General features: G+C 45.6%; 2 protein-coding genes across 5 annotated transcripts in view; one reads left to right on the top strand and one right to left on the bottom strand.

The window, feature by feature from the left end:
- Window positions 1-16,548, top strand: part of STX3 (syntaxin 3) — a 66,587-nt gene extending 50,039 nt beyond the window's left edge. For 2 of the 4 annotated variants that reach the window (XM_088473513.1, XM_088473516.1), the window contains exons 7-11: window positions 3,636-3,709; window positions 3,940-4,077; window positions 4,390-4,500; window positions 5,663-5,781; window positions 10,298-12,319. In XM_088473513.1, the coding sequence (XP_088329639.1) occupies window positions 3,636-3,709; window positions 3,940-4,077; window positions 4,390-4,500; window positions 5,663-5,749 (410 nt within the window). In that variant the 3' untranslated portion in view covers window positions 5,750-5,781; window positions 10,298-12,319. Of the gene's footprint in view, window positions 1-3,635; window positions 3,710-3,939; window positions 4,078-4,389; window positions 4,501-4,950; window positions 5,062-5,662; window positions 5,782-10,297; window positions 12,320-15,984; window positions 16,067-16,438 lie in introns of those variants that run through there. The other 2 variants (XM_088473514.1, XM_088473515.1) reach the window with 2 other exon arrangements.
- The window catches only part of LOC148522909 (alpha/beta hydrolase domain-containing protein 17C-like), a 541,817-nt gene that overhangs the window by 416,593 nt on the left and 105,655 nt on the right, over window positions 1-19,569 (bottom strand). The window lies entirely within an intron of this gene.

Consider the following 19,569-nt stretch of genomic DNA (forward strand, 5'->3'; position numbering starts at 1 on the left):
CAGACATGAGGGTGCTGGGGATACAGACATGAGGGTGCTGGGGATACAGACAGACATGAGGATGCTAGGGACACAGACAGGGTGCAGATGCTCAGGATACAGACAGAGGGTGCTGGGGATACAGACAGACATGAGGGTGCTGGGGACACAGACAGGGTGCAGGTGCTCAGGATACAGACATGAGGGTGCTGGGGTACAGACAGGGTGCACGTGCTGGAGATACAGACATGAGGGTGCTGGGGATACAGACAGACATGAGGATGCTGGGGACACAGACAGGGTGCAGATGCTCAGGATACAGACATGAGGGTGCTGGGACACAGACAGGGTGCAGGTGCTCAGGATACAGACATGAGGGTGCTGGGGTACAGACAGACATGAGTGTGCTGGGGATACAGACAGGGTGCAGGTGCTGGAGATACAGACATGAGGGTGCTGGGGATACAGACAGACATGAGGATGCTGGGGACACAGACAGGGTGCAGATGCTCAGGATACAGACATGAGGGTGCTGGGACACAGACAGGGTGCAGGTGCTCAGGATACAGACATGAGGGTGCTGGGGATACAGACATGAGGGTGCCGGGGATACAGACAGACATGAGGATGCTAGGGACACAGACAGGGTGCAGGTGCTCAGGATACAGACATGAGGGTGCTGGGGATACAGACAGACATGAGGGTGCTGGGGACACAGACAGGGTGCAGGTGCTCAGGATACAGACATGAGGGTGCTGAGGATACAGACAGACATGAGGATGCTGGGGACACAGACAGGGTGCAGATGCTCAGGATACAGACATGAGGGTGCTGGGACACAGACAGGGTGCAGGTGCTCAGGATACAGACATGAGGGTGCTGGGGATACAGACATGAGGGTGCTGGGGATACAGACAGACATGAGGATGCTAGGGACACAGACAGGGTGCAGATGCTCAGGATACAGACATGAGGGTGCTGGGGATACAGACAGACATGAGGGTGCTGGGGACACAGACACCCTGCAGGTGCTCAGGATACAGACATGAGGGTGCTGGGGTACAGACAGGGTGCAGGTGCTCAGGATACAGACATGAGGGTGCTGGGGTACAGACAGGGTGCAGGTGCTCAGGATACAGACATGAGGATGCTAGGGACACAGACAGGGTGCAGATGCTCAGGATACAGACATGAGGGTGCTGGGGTACAGACAGGGTGCAGGTGCTCAGGATACAGACATGAGGGTGCTGGGGTACAGACAGGGTGCACGTGCTGGAGATACAGACATGAGGGTACTGGGGTACAGACAGACATGAGTGTGCTGGGGATACAGACAGGGTGCAGGTGCTGGAGATACAGACATGAGGGTGCTGGGGATACAGACAGACATGAGGATGCTGGGGACACAGACAGGGTGCAGGTGCTCAGGATACAGACATGAGGGTGCTGGGGATACAGACATGAGGGTCAAAGGGGCAAGTGTTGGTGAAGTCTTCTGGGGTAATTTCTGTGTTTCCTATTTTGGCATACATTACAGGGGAGTGCCGCAAGGCTACGTCCCTCCCCCGGAAGACCACACCCTTTAAAGAATGATGGGGGGGCGCAGATGATCATTCTGGCACATGGCACCAAGTTGTCTTGTTACAGCTCTGTAAAAAATATCAGGTTGTATGTGCAAACTGAACGAACTGAGGGCCTGATTCTAGACCCGGTCGCAAGCGCTGTGCGCTCGCAACCGGGTCGATGGTAGGCCAGTGCGCACGCGCACGACGGAGCCGGCTCCGTCGTGCGCATGCGAGAGACCCGGATAGCGACGGGCACTCCGTCGCTCCGGGTCTCGCAACAAAGGGGGCGAACTGCTGATGTTGAGTGACAGCTCGCCCCCTTTGGTGGGCGGGCCGGGGGAGTGGCTGCCCAAACGGAGGCTTTCCCATGTGAACGCCTCCGTTTGGGGGCGGCCCCACTGACATCACGAGTGATGTCAGTGGGAGAGATTTAGGCTCTGTTAGAGCCGAAATCTCTCTGGGGCTTGCGGAAACCAGACCCTACCACAAGGGTCTCGTCGCAAGCCCGATGGTCGCGATGGTCTTGACCATCGCGACCATCTTCCTAGCCGCTCGCTATAGCTGTGGGTGGTCACCAACAGCTATGCGAGCGGCCAGGAGGCCATTCTAAAAAAAAAAATAGCCCGGCCCTGATTCAGAGCGAGCGCTCTGTCAGAGCGTCCGGCTCTGAATCAGGGCCTGAGTCCTGAAAAAAGTTCCTGATACTACAGTAGGGCTTTGGAAGTGTTTATTAATACTCCATTAATTTCAAATGAGCTCTGCTCAGTCCTTCAAGTCAGACCACCCTTGCACAAGCCTGAACAGAGCAAGCTACATGTGGATATTACTAACATGAAACTTATGAGTTTCAGAGTCCTAGTCCTGTACCAAATACCTGATGTGAATGTTTTTTTCTGTTGTCATGCTCAAGCAAACTACCGGGCTGGATTTGGTGACAATGCTACAACAGAGTAGGGGGCCGCACATGCTGGGGGCCTGGGCTAAGTAAATTCGTTTTTGTTAAGTAATCCCCTCAAAGTGATCTTTAAATTATTGGTAGGATTTTTATCATGGGTGTGAACACAAAACCTATCTTGACATTTCCTCCTAGAGATGTTAGAAACTTTGCACCCCATATGCTCTTTCACTAGAAATGGAGATTGAGAGTCTCCTGAAAACTCTTATTTGAGGTTATTGGGGGCAGATTCAGCAATGGAAGTAGATGTGCCCAGTCATTCTAATTGTCAGAGGAAAATCATGTCAAGAACTGTTTCAGAGCTTAGTTACTCCTTTCCATAACACCATTTGGTCCCTGAATATTATTATGAAGATGACCAAAGGGAGATGTTGATCCTTAAAGAACATGCCTTACAAAAGGTAGAGGAAAATTGGAAGTTTTTGACAGTGGAGGTGTTAAAATATCCTGTCAATAAAAATGACAACTAGCTCTGTATGGTAATTTTTTGAGGGGACTCGGATGAGGACACTTGGGAAAACAATCTACTACCACCAAAACGGTAGTCATGCCTTTCATCTGGTCGTAGACGTAGGTACTGGCAAAGAACAATGTACTTTCCTCCAAGTAGCTGTTTCATGTACTAAGCATCGCTTAGTACATTTGAGAAATGCGGTAAACCCCCTGAAAATGGCATTTGTCCTTAGTACCTCCCACCAAAGGAGTTTTAGAACAGGTGCCTTAAATGTGAGGAATGTAGATGCAGGCTTTAATAAGGCATGCTGTCATAATCCTCTACCAAATACAAGAGATCTCAATGCTACAGTTGCCATTAGAAAGGTATGACATCATCGCATACTGGTGTGACATACATCCAAAACAAGGCGCTGGTACTTAACGACTATAGTGTGCCTGCTCCAAAGAGGAGAGGGACTCGCTCCTGCTGGTGATTACGGCCAGGGAAGATAGATATAGGCACAGTTATGGTGTTCCTTTTTCAGTCTTGGTGTTCCTTGGCTTTTTAATTGAAAAGATTACTACTTTATATCTTATGTGTTGATGTATTGATGTTATTATCTATTGTGCCAGCTAACTTATGTGTAGTAATTGTACTATGACTGTAGTATCACATGTTCACTATTTCCTTGTCCCACCAGCTGGCAAAAGTACGACAGATGCTGAATTAGAAGAAATGTTGGAGAGTGGAAATCCTAATATATTTACATCTGGGGTGAGAAGTTGTTCTTAAAGTTTGAGTAGAGGGCACACGATGAGTTGGGGGTCTGTCAGTAACAATTGAGAAAACCACTATTTAAATATCAGCAAGGCAGGTATACACAGGAGCATTAACTGTAAACCATTAACACACCAAGTTTTTGAATCAGGACTTCCATCGAAAGAACAAAAATATATGGGCTGACCATGGACAAGAAGCCTCATCTTGTCCCTCTTTCTCTGCAGATCATTAATGACTCACAGATTTCCCGTCAGGCTTTGAGTGAGATTGAGTCCAGGCATCGAGATATAGTACGATTGGAAAGCAGCCTAAAGGAGCTCCATGACATGTTCATGGACATCGCCATGTTGGTTGAGAACCAGGTAATATAATGGGACAATATGGAATCCATGAGGACAGAAAGAACAGTGGGGGCAAGCAGGGGGTGGCAGATGGGATTCAGGGCAGATATACTCAGTATTTCAGTCGGAAGGATCTATAGAAGTCTTCCCTTATGTGATCTATTCAAGCAATTAGATGTTTCAGATGTTTCCTATTTTTCTATCTTTAATGCTTTACTTGGAGATTGAGGCTCTACATAGCTCAGGTAACTACACCTCATGCCACTGACTGTGTTCAGCTAAGCTTTAATCCTTTCTCCAGCTGCGTCTATTGAACCATTGTGTCCATTACAGGGGGAGGTGACAGATAACATAGAGATCAACGTCATGAACGCTGTGGACCATGTAGAGAAAGCTCGGGTAGAGACTACAAAGGCTGTCAAATACCAGAGCAAAGCTCGAAAGGTGAGGGGCAGGAGGACAAAATGAGACTGACAAAATACCGCCCCAGTACAGTTGCGACCTTTCAGGTTTTGAGACTCAGCGGAGGGCCACACAGAAGACTGTTCAGAGCACATGTTTATGTGATACTAAAATGTCTCCCTGTATGTATCTCTGCACATCCCCCTCTTACTTTCTATATCTACGTCCTGCTCCTTTACCCTCCAACTTCCATCTTGTCCTCTTCCCTCTTCTTTCTTCTATCTTCCTTATTCCTTACCTGTCGTCCCCTCTCTCCCACCTTGTAAATGTCCATCTCCACACAACATTCTAATCCCTCCCGTCCTGCCTTTTCCTGTCCTGTTTCCCCTGCTCCGACCTTTTTACCATGTACAACTCTACGCTTTATTTTCTACACTTGTACTCCGCTTCCCTTCTCGCTCGCTCTTCCTCCATCATTTTTTCTTCATGAAGGGTGCTCTTATAGACCGTATAGAAAATAACATGGATCAGTCGGTGGGTTTTGTGGAACGAGCAGTGGCCGACACAAAGAAAGCTGTAAAATACCAGAGTGAGGCCCGGAGGGTGAGAACTGCCCCATACTCTATAACCCAATAGCAATAGAAGTCATAGCAACCCTAAATGCACCCTCATTAGTCCTTAGTATCCTGCTTTTTTTCTTTCATTTGCTTTTCTAGTAGTACACAGCATTACATAAACAAGTGTCTTTACATTGGCAGAAATCCCAGCTATGTCCTATAGATGCAAAGTAGTCTTGTGTTGTACTTCATTACCCTCCATTTTGTCTGTCATAACATCTGTATGACATTACATCAAGCATGCTGGAATTAAGACACCAATGATTTTTTTTTTGCTGCCCATAAGCATTCTGGTACATAGAAAATCAGGTCATATTCCTGCATGATGCTTATGGGACGCACAATCAAATGTCACGGAAGGTTTGCTCTAATCTGAGATCATGCTGGTTGGGGTCCAACATAATGACCCACTGCATTTTGTAGACTGTAAGATGCTCAGGTTACTCAGTTAGGATTGACATTGTGTCTTATTAGGAAAGACAACTATTTCAGACTTTAAAATGATGACTGACTTGAAGAACTGACTGTGTCTGTAAATGACATCTTTATTATTGGCTGCTTAGTGTCCTTGATATTCCCTCCCCCAGAAAATGATCATAATCATTGTGGTGGTAATTATCCTGCTAGCAATTGTCGCCCTGATTATCGGCTTATCTGTGGGACTGAAGAAATGAGCCTGTGACCCTGAAGTTGGGCAAATGCACTTGTAAGTAGAAAGACATTAAACAGAAGTGGGGACTCTTATTGCTCAGTATTATTGTGTAACATAAAATACCTGACAAGTGATCAGAGAGTAGCAGCTAATAACTAAGCCAAAAGATTAGGATGATGCATAGTGTAATGCTGCCCATACACCTACGCGATTTCGGCCCGATTCCCCGATTTTCGATGCGCCGTACGCATGGAAATAGTTTTCTTTAGGTAGGATACGATGCGATGCGCGCTCCCACAGCCGTCAAAATGTATCGTGTGATCAGATGTGCAGTCCATCTTCTCCGTCATGTTCGTATGCTGATCGTGCCATTTTTTTTCAGCATACGATGCATCGTGCGTCCGACCGGCTTCATTTGTTAAAAAAAAAAAGAAAAGAAAAAAACTGATGCACGCACGGGCAGATCCGTGATGCATGCATCTGTCTGTAATAAAATAAGCACAGGTGCAAGGATGGTTCAATGAGAACCATCCGTGCATCTGTGAAATAAAAAAAAGTGTTTTAAAACAAAAAACGGCGTGCACCCCCCCCCTCCCCAAAGAGCAACCAGCCCCGGGCTTTTTAGGGACCCAGTGCTGGTTTAACATACGGGGGACAAACAACGTAGAGTCCCCCTGTATGTAAGCACAACCAGTATCGGGCTAGTCAGAACCAGCCCTGGTTGCCAAAATATGGGGGACAAAAGATGTAGGGGTCCCCCGTATTCTGCGCAACCAGCACTGGTCTCTGATCCAGTCCTGGTTCTAGAAATACAGGGGAAACAATATGAGTAGGGTTCCCCTGTATTTGCCAGAACCAGCACTGGACTTTTTCTAGCGAGGGACTGATGCCAAAGCCAGGGGAGTCCTTTCACCGGTCCCCCCAGCCACAGCATCAGCCCTGACTGCTAATCAGCCCAGGCTGGGGATCCCCCCCAATAAAGGGTCCCCTCCTCCAGGACACCCCTGGCCCAGGATGATAGCCCAGGGCTATCCCCGCCACCCCTGGTGGCGGGATGATAGTGTATAGGTGTTGTGTAAAAATATATGTGTAAACATTGTCTTTACAAGTAGAACTGCAGTTCCCAGCAAGCATCTCCCGCATGCTGGTACTTGGAGAACCACAAGTACCAGCATACGGGGCATTAAGGACCTGCTGGTAACTGTAGTTCACTTTTAAATAAATGTTTAAATAAACAGAGGACACACACCGTACACAGTATAAGTTTATTAAACATACATGCACACACACATGTACACACACATGCACACATACTCACCTATGTATCGTTGTAGCATCGGTCCACTTGTCCATGTAGAATATCCATAGAGTAGGAAAAACACACTACATTGGCCTCCTCAGGAAAAAACACACACTACAGTACAAGTGCACTGAGCTGACCGCCGCGGCACAGTGGTAGAAAAACACTGGTGTTATAGATGTGCCATTAAAGGGGAACTGCGGACAGGAGTGTCATTTGTAGTCTTCATTCTAGCACTCTGCACCTGCCACAAGCCGTGTGGTTCTTCTTTCCTGCCTGAGGTGTCGCTCTTTCCTCTGGTGCTTCTAGCACACTGTGGTCTGTATTGTATCTCAACAGTTTGTTGCATCAGCTGAGTATGCTAGAAGCACCAGAGCAGAGAGCGACACCCCAGGCAGGAAAGAGGAACTGCATGGGCTGTGACAGGTGCAGGGTGCTAGTATGAACTCTATGTCTCTCCATTAATTTCCCTACCTCATCTAGTAGAGATACAGCCGTTCCGTGGCTGTGACATCAGTAAAATACTCACCCTGGTTCCTCCTACCGGTTAATTTTCCTGGCAACAGAGCCAGGAAATCTTACATAACCAGCAGCTTTATTTAAGTATTAGGGAGACAAAATGATACTACGTACTGCCTGACTTTTCCCTTAAAATTATTGTCTCCATATATTACACCATCACAGTAATTTCTAAGAAAAAAAAAAAGGTGATTAGGTCACACTGTAATTCTGTGGAAAGTCACTCAACTGTGATTTGTAATTTCTAATCAAATCATTATTTATTTCTATGAAACCTCCCTATGTTACTGTTGCTTTACACAGTCAACTTTTTAGTTAGTGACTAAAGATGGCCCCACACATTTAGATTATTTTTCCAACCAGCCAACTAGTTGATTGGTTGGAACAAAAATCTGGCAATGTATGGGAACAAACGACAATCATAAATTTGCTCCCAAACGCCGAAAACATTGGCAAAAACGGTCGTTCAGACAATTTGGTTAAATCCGTTTGATTAAGCCAATTCGCCTGAATGTTTTTGTCCGTATTCTGTCAAATGCTCGATTGTCGTCTGCTCCCATACATTACCAGATTTTTGTTCCAACCAGCCAACTAGTTGGCTTGTTGGAAAGATAATCTATAAGGGGTATGTTTACTTAAGTATGGGTTTATACTAGAAGTGGAGGTGTTGCACATAACAACCAATCAGATTCCAGCTATTATCTTCTAGAAGGTGCTAGATAAATGATACGTAGAACCTGATTGGTTGCTATGGGCACCTCCACTTCTATAAATCTGCACTTTAGTAAATATACCACTAGGAGGTATATTTACTAAAGTGCGGGTTTTTAGAAGTTGAGATGTTGCCCATAACAACCAATCAGATTCTACTTAACATTTATCTATCACCTTATAGAATATAGGAGCTAGAATCTTTAGTAAATATACCCCTTGGTGTCTGGCCAAGATTTAATCTCTAATTTGGTTAAATTAAGTTGGTCACTTACATTAATTATTTGTATCTGAGTGAACAATTTGATAACTATACAGTTAAACTAGCAGCCAACTTCAGGAAACTAAGTGACCCCATTTTAAATAATCAGACCTGAACATTTTAATGTTAATTTTAACAAATTATTTGCCCAGAAAACACAATAGGATTTCCATTAAAAGTTCATCCATTTTAATGTCAGACAAACAATTCTATGGAGCATACACACAGTCAGATATGTCAGATTGACGATTGAACGATTTACCAATGATTTGAACGATTGAACGATTTCAGACAGTATTAAAATGAATGGAATCGTCCAAATCTGACTGCAAACACATCAGATGTCAGATATCGGTATCTGACAATCGGGAACGCGCATCGTTCATCGTTGCAGTCACACATGTCAGATTTTCTTTCAGATATGAACGATTTTTAAAATCGTTATCGTTCAGATCTGACAGACAATCTGACCATGTGTATGCACCATTAGTCCAGGTCAATCACTTCTGTGGCCCAGAGATGTGACAATATCAGTACAACTTGTCTGATAACTATCAAATTCAAACACGCAATATTAGCCTTGAAAGTTTTCTAACTGGATTACAGGTCTAGAAATCTATCTGATGCATTAGTTTGACATGTTCCTCAGAGAAAAGTAATTAACTCTGGTATACACCCAGAAACCTTGCAAAGTTATTTTGACACTGGTATAAGGAATGCAGGGTTTGTGGGAAGTGGATGTTTGTTGCAGAAAAAAAATCTTCAGTAAATCAGACACTAAAGCCGGCCATACACAGTGTGATGGCACCGTGCGAGGCGACAGGAGATCCGACGACCGACATATCGGGCGGTCCCAAAACACGGTGCGATCGGGTGGCCGACAGCTCGATACGCCGGCTCCCCCTCCCTCACCCACATAGCAATTCATGGGATCGCACATCGCATCCCCTGATCAACTGATCCTGCAGTAAGATCACGGGGTGCGATGTACTACTCCATGGGTGCACGCTTGGTCCCACATCAGGCCCATACACGATTTAGTAGCCAAATTGCACCTATCAGTCGGATATGTATGGGCCCCTTTAAACTAATAGAGAGGTGATTTCAATTTTTTTTTCATATACGATACAGACAGATCATATGCCATCTGGAAGTTGGGCTATTATTATTATTATTATTTATTTTTAAGGCGTCTCAAATTGTCTGCAGCGTAGTATAAGGAATATACAAAGTAACAGTGTAACTTTAGCCCGCACCTATGTGACAGTTCAGTGTCGAGGTTAAGCAATCAGATAACATTGTGTGTGTGGCCAGCCCAACCTGTTCACCAATCCACCCCCAAATCACTATAATACATGAATAACAGAACAACAATAAAGTGTATAGCTATAGATAGATCTATTCATATTAGCTAGCTGGCACTCCCCTGCCTCGGGCCTTGCCATGCTTACACGCATTGGACAGGAGTGGGTGTAGCTAATGCAGTGTGATCCAGCACAAGTGACTCACACTGAGAAGTGCTGGCGTTGTTTACCTGATACATATAAAAAGGACAAAGTGATGCACAGGAAAGTGTAATATGGTTTTTAAATCAATAAGTATACGAGACATCACCAGATGCAAGATGGCTGAATAGAGTTCTGTGCACTTTATAAAAGGTCCTCTCTAAGGTATTATGCTTTTATAGGGCCACGGAACCCATAAGTACGTACATTGCAGGAGGAAATTGTCTTTGCTGTCTTGCTCGCTTGTAACCCTTGTTCTTATTTGATCCCCAGTGTATCACTCCATCCACGACTCCTTGTCCTTCAGTAGCAGCTGATCCTAACTACCTCCCCAGCTTTACCCTGCACTATGGCCCAGCTTCACTTCTGTTCCCCACCCATGGATGAATCCACATGCTGGATTCCTGGAGAAATCCCCACAACCCAGATCCTTGGAACCTCTGCTGCTGTCTTGGGCCTGCCGCTTCCTCCGTGATTTAGTTCCTACTATTGCCTGTTACGTGCCATTGTCCTGACAGGAGTGACACTTTTTGTATTGACTTAGAGCCCAGAGGAAGGATAAGACAGACTGCTGTACACTATATATATTTTTTTATTTCTAAGGAGCAGCCAGAGATCTCATGGTGCTCACATTGGCAAAAGGATACTGTCAAAATCCCAGCTGCACATGCCAATATTTTATCGTGGCTCACACCTGGGCACTACTGTAAGACGCAGCAGGGGGCTGCTAACCTCAGAGTTTCTAAACACGCAGTGGAGAGAAGCTTTACTACACTCCAGCATGACTGATTTGTCCCAATACACAATGTGCGGCTCAGTTTTTTTCCATTTGATTTCAAATGATAGTAATCTGGCCGGAATTCATTGATACTGAAAACACTGTTGACTTCTATGAATTCCACTCAGGTGATTGCGTTTGGAAAAAAATTAGCCAGCTGTGCTCCTGCTAGTGCAAATCCTATATATGGGAACATTGTAATGACTTGAAGTGAAATGTTATATTTATACTTGTTTTCTTATAAGCTAAACACTTAAAGGCTTATTTAGTAGTGTCGTGCAAATGGCAGAGCTGTGCTGTATCCCAAAGAAGCCACCCAGGCGTTTGCTTTAATTAGTCTAAAGGCCCCCATACATCAGCAACCGATTGTGACAATTCTGCAATTTGCAATCGATTGTGTATAAAAATCTGCAATGTATGGGGATCACAGATCGCAGATTGCAACCAAAAAGTGATTGGAATTGTTAAATCAGATTGTCCAACATGGTGGATGTCACAGATGGATTGGGGCTGTAGTTTGCTAATGTATGGACATGATCAGCAGATTTGCAGACCGTTTCTAGTAAAATGATGGGCCTTTCAAGATTGGCAGATCTGTGATTTCTGAAAATAATCTGTGAATCACTGAAAAAGATCTGAAGTGTATGGGCGCTGATTGCTAGATTGGGAAATCCTAAAATTGGGCAATAAATCTTCAAATTGTTCAATTGTGGTTTTCAGATTGCTAATGTATGGGGGCGTTAACTTGCAATCAGACTAAGCAAGGCTGATCTCCAATCAGTTGCTGTGTGTAACAGCATGTGTGTTTTCTTTGCATTATGTTATTAAATAAGCCTGGCTATTTCAGTCCATGTGACTTATGTGGTCTTGTGAATGTATGCTGGAAACAAACCTTGTACCTTTTTAGCCTTTCTTTCAACAGAATGTTCAAAGCATGTTCTCAATGCCTTCCTGCAGCACAGTGTATTATATACTGACTGAGTAATCCCTGGCTTGCGGTTTGCGAGCAGTGCCACCGCCCACGAGGGGGATGGAACAGTCACTACCCCACAGAACTTGCATTTGGCTTGCAGGGTGCCTGGAATGCACCCTTCTGCCAGGAGTGTCCTTTGGGTACTGTGTGCATTCACCCTACAGAACTGCACTGAGCCATTTTTACAGGTGCCTTTTGTTCCTACCCTCTCTGCGTCACATGATCAGTTGGCGGGGCTGGCACAGGGCAGTGTTTTGGCGCTGAACACTCACATGGTCCTCTATTATGTTGCAGTGAATGTTAGTGCTGAACATTGCACAGAGGAACGCTTCCAAAACGGGATGCAATCTGGAAACCGACTGTCTTAATCCCAACAGCTGGCTTCCCGATTGCTTTATCCCGGCGTGGGATAAATGACCGGCGTCTATATCTAGACGCCTGTCATTTACCCGACGCCGGGAGACCGGCGCCCGGCATCCCGATCGAAGGGATGCCGGGCGCCACCAGTGGACAGCCGCGGGGGTGGAGGGTTAGGTTTAGGGCACCCGGGGACTCAGGGTTAGGCACCCCCCCGGGAGGGTTAGGGTTAGGCTAGGGGGAGGGAGGGTTAGGGTTAGGCACCCCCGGGGGGGACTTACGGTTAGGCACACCCCCGGGGGAATTAGGTTTAGGCAGTGGGGAAGGGGGGGTTAGGTTTAGGCACTTAGAGGGGGGATTAGGGTTAGGCACTTGGGGGGGAGGTTAGGGTTAGGCACCCCTAAGGATGGTTAGGGTTAGGGGGTTAGGTTAGTAGATACTTACCTTAGGGACGATCGGGATTTCCGGCGCTGTCGGGCTTCCGCTGCCGGGAACTCTGCTTCTGTCGGCCTGCCGCTGCCGGGATTCGAACTGTCGGCCACAGGGCCAGCGGTATTTCATACTGATTCCTCCAAAACTGTACATAAGTTGGACATATGGCGTTAAATCATGTTGGTAGGATTTAAGAACTTATGATACCTCAGAGATATATGCATTTTTAACTCATTAATATCCAAACTTCACATTAGGGTAACCTGTTGTGTAATCGGTACCCCACAACGCACACAGATACCTTTCAGGATGCAAAATTCTTTACGATCTTCATGTTACCCCATTTATTTAATTAGGGACTGGCCTGTTAGCTCCACTGGGTTCATCAAGCAGTGAATGCAGCATTTATCACTAATGGAGGAAGGGAGGGCTGAGTTATGGTCCCGCCCCCATACATCAGCAATCAGCAAACCATAATTGAACGATTTTGCTATTTTTTTTATTTTTATTTGCCCAATTTAACAATTTCCCAATCTAGCAATCTGCACCCATACATTACAGATCTTTTTCAGTGATTTGCAGATTTTTTTCAGGAAAGACACATCTGGCAATCCTGGAAGGCCCATCATTTTACTAGTAACAGTCGGCAAATCGTCTGATCGTTACACTAGCAATCTACAGCCCGATTGGTCGGTGAAATACAACATGTTGGGACAACCTGATTTGGCGATTGCAATCACTTTTTGATCGCAATCAACAATCAGGGAAGCACATACATTTGCAATTTATTGGGACAATATTTCCTATAATAGCAAACAGAGAAATACCCCTTTTACACTGGCAAAATAACCCGGGATTATTGCCGTGTGTCAAATCTGGTCGCGGCTTAGTGGGTCCCTGAAAAATAACCTGGGTCCAGAGACCCGGCAATTCAACCCGGGTAGTGAGCAAGGTTGGACCTGGGTTACGAGGCAGTGTCCCGGGTCCCGTTTACAGCATAAAAACAGCCGGCTCATTGGCACTAGGAGATGATGTCATCTTCAAGCGCTACCACTGCGCAGTGTAAATGGCCCGACCTGGGAATAACCTGGGTCAGAGCAACAATGTGAACGGGGCCTGTCCTGGGTTGGAACAGAGTTAAAAATTTCAGGTCAGACCTGGGATTTTAGTGTAAAAGGGGTATAACACTGGCCCTCTGAAGACACAGTATCTCTCGGAGCATTAAGGGAAATGTAGCTGGGTTCTGTTTCTTTGAAACTTCCTGTAAACATGAAGGTTTTCTTAGATGTATTGACACAACCAGCACTGTTTGCATTGCTGTAGGTACACAGTCCTGTTTAGCAGCTTTCATGTTCCTGTTCCTTGTTCATGTGTCCTCACAAAGTCTATTTTCTACTGAGGAATGAAGCAGGGAGTAAAATCAAGGGTGTGAATGCAATTTGGTGTACCTAGGCGACTGCCCAGGAAAGCCAATGGTTAGGGGCAGGGGGGGCGCATTAAAACAATGAACAACTGACATATCTACCTATCCGGTGGTTTTAATAGGGATGGACATCAGAAGCATGTCATGCAGGCTGAGCTTCCACCATCAAAAGAATTTGATGACAAAATCATTTCGATAGTTTGCGCATTTGTAATAGCGACCCCCAGTAATTCTCTGTGTTAAATATGTGAATTCAGCTGTATTTTAACATCGAATGGCAGCTGCCATCGGACAGCCGCCATCGAATGGTAAACCACTACCATCAATGGTGTTAAACAATCAAGATTCGATGTCCAACCATAGTTTTTAATGTGTGCATCGCCCCACACAGAGTTCCAGCCACTGAACTGAAGGAGAAGCAGGCGTCAGGTTCTAACCTATGAAGCTGTCTGCTACTGCTCCTTAATTCCGGGGAAGGACTAGGAGAGTGATGCTGGGCTATGATGTCCTTGCCCATCACCACACTGACATTCGCAGACTGAAGTGAGCACTGAGCAGTTGATATCACCCCTATACCTCAACCTAGCAGTTATTTACAGTATGAACATGTTACATTCACAAGCACTGAAAGAACAGTGCCACCTAGTGGACACGTTTTAATAGAAAGCTGACATGCTACAACCATATTATATTGTACATGTCAAACAAAGCAACAAACTCTCTCAAACACACAAAATGCAAAAGATTATTGGTTCAGAATAATATTCACTAAATCATTTTCAAAGGATCTTTTATCTGATTGATACCTGCATTATACTGGTATATCCCCATAAAGGTTATATTATTCAGATCTGCATAATCATGCAAGGTAAATGAATCTGCTACATTTGGCCTGTACCGAAATAACTCCCAATAGTCTTGATTTGTACCTGGAAAATGACTCATTAATTGCACTTACGCAAGCAATTATGGCATTATGATAACATCATGATTTTCTAATTATATCCCTGGCCTGCAACAGGAGAAGGCAGTCATAGAGCACAGATATTTCAGTGTATGGGATTATCAACACAGATAACATTATACAGTAATTCTTTTATTTCTTTGTACATTTGTAAATATCGCATAATAAAAACCATGACAATATGAAGGAACATACCTCCCTTCTTCCTTATTTGATTCTGTCTTTTTAAAGGAAAGACTGACTTACAGTAAAGTGGATCTGCCACCTGAGGGGGGTATTTTGTGTGCCGAACTAATGTTAACGAGACTGTGGCCTATCTGTTCACTTGGAACCATTACTTCCTGAATACTAGTCAAGTACTCAATTCGGGATGCCGGGCGTAGGGATTTCGACGTGGGGCTATAAAGATAGGTGTTGGCATTTTGACGCCTATCTTTAGTCCCGTCACGCCTATCTTTCTGCCGTCATGATTCCGATGGCCGGCATTCCGGGCGGTGATAATTTAACCGCATCCCGCTTCAATTATGTTGCCGGTGTCACACTGACCGTCTTCTTACTGGTTCAGCCCAAAAAATGTCTGCCTTCTTTCTATGTAGATGGCTGGACCACTTTAGGTTTGATGGGGCAGAGTTAAATAGATCTTATTATTACTTTGCCTTTGTTACAAAATGGATATGGGAAACATGAGAACATTTCAGAAGTTGTCATTAAGCATCCACCACTAATAACAGGGCTTACACCACACAGACATTTTGTCTTCTTGTGTACTTCAGGTTTCTGTGGAATTTAAAAGAAAAAAAACCCTTTATTTTAAAAGCGGTTTCGCAGTTTGCAAAAAGTATGCTTCCACTTTTTTCTATAGGTATTTTACAAATGGAACAAATGATCCTGAAATGGTATCGGCATTTAAAAACAAGAACTGAAAAATAAATGTCGGTGTGATGAAGCCCAAATGTCATTGCCTCATCCCCTTTTAAGATCAGTTTTCCATGTTGTCTCTTTATGAACTTTTTCCTTCTCTGACCTCTTGCAGAAGAAGATAATGATTCTGATTTGCTGTGTAATCTTGGTCATTATCGCAGCGTCAACAATTGGAGGAATCTTTGCCTGAGGTGAGGGCCTTGGCGGGAAAATGAATACTGTATTAAATGGTATTTATTTGGAGAGATGTGTGTGTGTGTATGTGTGTATATATATATATATATATATATATAATATTTTAACTTTTGTATTCTCTGTTACGTGGTGAGAGATTGCCCTGTTTATTAGTTTACACACCAGCATTGCTAACATTATAGGAAGATCTAGAACAGATATAATCCTGTTTGATACTATTTTTATGAGATGAATTGAAGCACTGTGTTACTGCATATGTGTGCAGGTTTGCCATTTAGATAAGGAAGCCTTCATTAATGTAGTACGGTAACTGGACTTATTGTGAAAACCCGTTTTGCCATTTATTTCCCCCTCTTGACTTAACATCTAAGATGTGGAACGTAAACTACAAGTGGATCATGTAACCAAGATGAAGGAAGATAATGAATGTAAACAGATTGCACTGGATCCTGAGTGACTTCATTAAAGAATCCATGAATGATTTTGTGTCATGTGTTGAATTGGTGATGTGGGCTGTACTTTTCTTTTGCATTCCAACGGGGTTAACGTGTTACTGACTTACTGTAAGTCTTCAGCTATGGGATATTTGGAAAGGGATGGGTATGATATCCCGACAGTCGGGATGCCTGCTGTCAATAGACTGACAGTGGCATCTGATGCCTACATTCCTGACAGGGGAACGGTAAGTACCGCTCTCCCGCCCTATTCACCCCCTAACCCTCCTTTCCTGCACCCTAATACTAATCTACCATACCCCATACCCCCCCAGTAAGTGCCTAAACCTAACCCTCCCCTCTTAGTGCTTAAACCTAACCTCCCACCTTAGTGCCTAACCATAACCCCCCGGTGGTGCCTAACCCTAATCTTCCCTGTCTGGAGCCTAACACTGACCTTCCCCATCCTGCAGCCTAACCCTAAGTCCTCCCAGGGTGCCTAAACCTAACCCCCCCCCCCCTCGCGGCTAACACCTACCCGGCCTTGCTATACTCATGATTGGGATGCCAGCTGTCTGTATTCTAGCGTCGGCATCTCTGGCCATGTCTGTATTCCAGTGCCGGTCTTCTCGCGCTGATCGGGATTCTAGCAGTCGGCATCCCGGTCGTCGGATAAATAAACAACATCCCATTTGGAAACTATGGTCCAAATTTATCAATGAAAAGTTCTGATATAACGGTTAAGTCCAGTGGAAAGTGGTTATCCAACAAATAGTAATATTATTACCGGCTTTGAGCAACGATGGTGAGAATCCTAATTAGCACTGGTTCCAATCTGCTTGGGAGTCCAATGCATATACTGGAATCCTTGGCCTCTGTTCTGGATATTGAAGATGCTGGTGTTTCCGATCTGGATAGTGTCCCAAATGGATAGGAAATTTCCAATGCAATAACCCAGTGTCCAGGGCCGGCTCTTGGGGTGTTCAACCAGTACCCTCCCCAACATACCGATTTCAGAGGGACAGCACTGTAGTCTGGTCAGGAGGTTGGGTACCCCCACCGCCGCAGCTGTGCGGCAGTGCCGGACCCAAGCATTCATTCAGTGCTGGGAGAGGGCTGGGCTTACACCAAACTGACGCTACACGGGTACGCCCCTAAATAACGTCACTTAAGGGGGCATGGCCTATGGTAATTTTTTAAGGAGCGCAGGACACCCAGCTGGCACAGGGTGCAACTAGCCCTGGAGCTGGCCCTGCTAGTGTGCAAAGAATAGCCACCTAATGCATTTCGCTGCTGCCTTGCAGCTTTGTCAAAAGGTAAACTTGATAGTAAACGCTCTATAAACCAATTGTGTTTTTGTTAAATAAGAGAACTGATCAAGATTAGGTAGTTGTGCCTAAGTAGAAATGTTTTCTTCAGGGTCCATAGGGCTCCACAGGGGAGACAATGGGGGACTTGGAGGACTGGACACCAACAGCAAAGCTTTTCAATTCCAGGATGCTCCGGGCCTTCCCGGAGAGCAAATCAGTTTTGTTAACAAGTCCAAGGCAGGAGCAGGATAGGAGAGAAGGAAGACTGGTAAACTGAAGAATCACACTCTCACACAGAGAAGGAAACAAGTGACCAAGAAAATAAACCCATAGAAGCAGAGCCGGCCTGTGTGTGTGTGTGTGTGTGTGTGTGTTTGTGTGTGTCTCAGAGTCAGACTTGGCAGTAGCACGGGCCAGCACCCATTTCTGCGCAGTACCCTCTCCTCCTGCCTCCCAGCCTGAGCTAGCAAAATTACCAAGAGACGGGAGTCGCCGGGACCGTCTGCAGTCAGTGCCTGTCTGCTGCCTTCTTTACTTGATGCTGCTGCGGAATTGCCCGATTGCACTGTGCGGCAGCTAAAATGGAGGTGAAGCCGTGAGTTTGCTCCGCAAAGGCCCATGGGAGCAGTGGCTGTGGCTGGGCATGAGCAGAATACCTTCCCATGGCCATCTTCATCTTCTCCTTTAGCAAGAATGAGCTTCTGTGCAAAAGCTCTTTCTGAATTTCTATCACCTGACAGGCTAACCTCTGTGCTGCCCGATCGGAGCTGAGCTCCAATCGCAGCAGTGGCGAGGGATGGTGTTGGGGAGCTGCAGAGCCTCATAATGCCCCTAGGCATTACAGTCACCCTAGGCATTTGCTTAGAATACCTAGGGCTGGCTCTGCATAGAAGCCAGGTGCGTCAGGGCGTGTGCCCTGTGGACCCTATGAAATTCAAAGAAAGAGAGTTAACAAAGGTAAGTTTTACCATAACTCTCAATTTCCTCTTCAGGATCCATAGGGCTCCACAGGGGAGACAATGGGGATGTCCCAAAGTAGTTGTTCAAGGGTGGGGATGTTCCTGAGCTGAGAGGAGAACCCTGCACCCGAAGGAAGCATCCTGAGAGGCAAGTGTATCAAAGGCATAAAACCTAAGAAAGGTGTGGACAGAAGGCCAGGTGGCTGCCTTGCATAGCTGTTCAGCAGAGGCGCCACGTCTGGCTGCCCACGAGGGACCCATAGAGCGAGCAGAATGAGCAGATACTGTAGACGGCACAGGTGTCTGAGTATAAGCCGGTGAGATAGTCATGCTAAGCCATCTGGCCAGAGCCTGTTTGTCAACTGGCCAACCCTTCTTATGGAATCCATATACAGTAAGATGAAGAGGGAGTCCGATTTCCTGAAGGCACTAGTACGGTCCACGTCCAAAGAAGCCTCACCTGCCGAGAGGTCTGGTGATTGAAAGGCCAGGACCACAGCTTCCTCATTTAGGTGGAAACGAGAAACCACCTTGGGAAGGCAGCACAGGCGCATTCTAAGAACAACCCTGTACTGATGAAAGACATGAAAGCGTCCCTAAATCTGATACCCTACAGGTAGATGTTATAGCAGTTAGCCACTTGACATCCACTGATTCCAGGGGTTCGAATTGAGGTTTTTGAAGTGTGTGGGGAACCACTGACAAATCCCACAGAGCCACAGGAGGGACAAAGGGATACTTGTAGCAAGGTGTGAATATCCAGTAGAGGAGCAATTCTACCTGGAACTAGATGGACAGA

This window comes from Taudactylus pleione, unplaced genomic scaffold (genome assembly GCF_031769625.1).
Source record: "Taudactylus pleione unplaced genomic scaffold, aTauple2 ptg000136l, whole genome shotgun sequence".
Taxonomy (NCBI): Eukaryota; Metazoa; Chordata; class Amphibia; order Anura; family Myobatrachidae; genus Taudactylus; species Taudactylus pleione.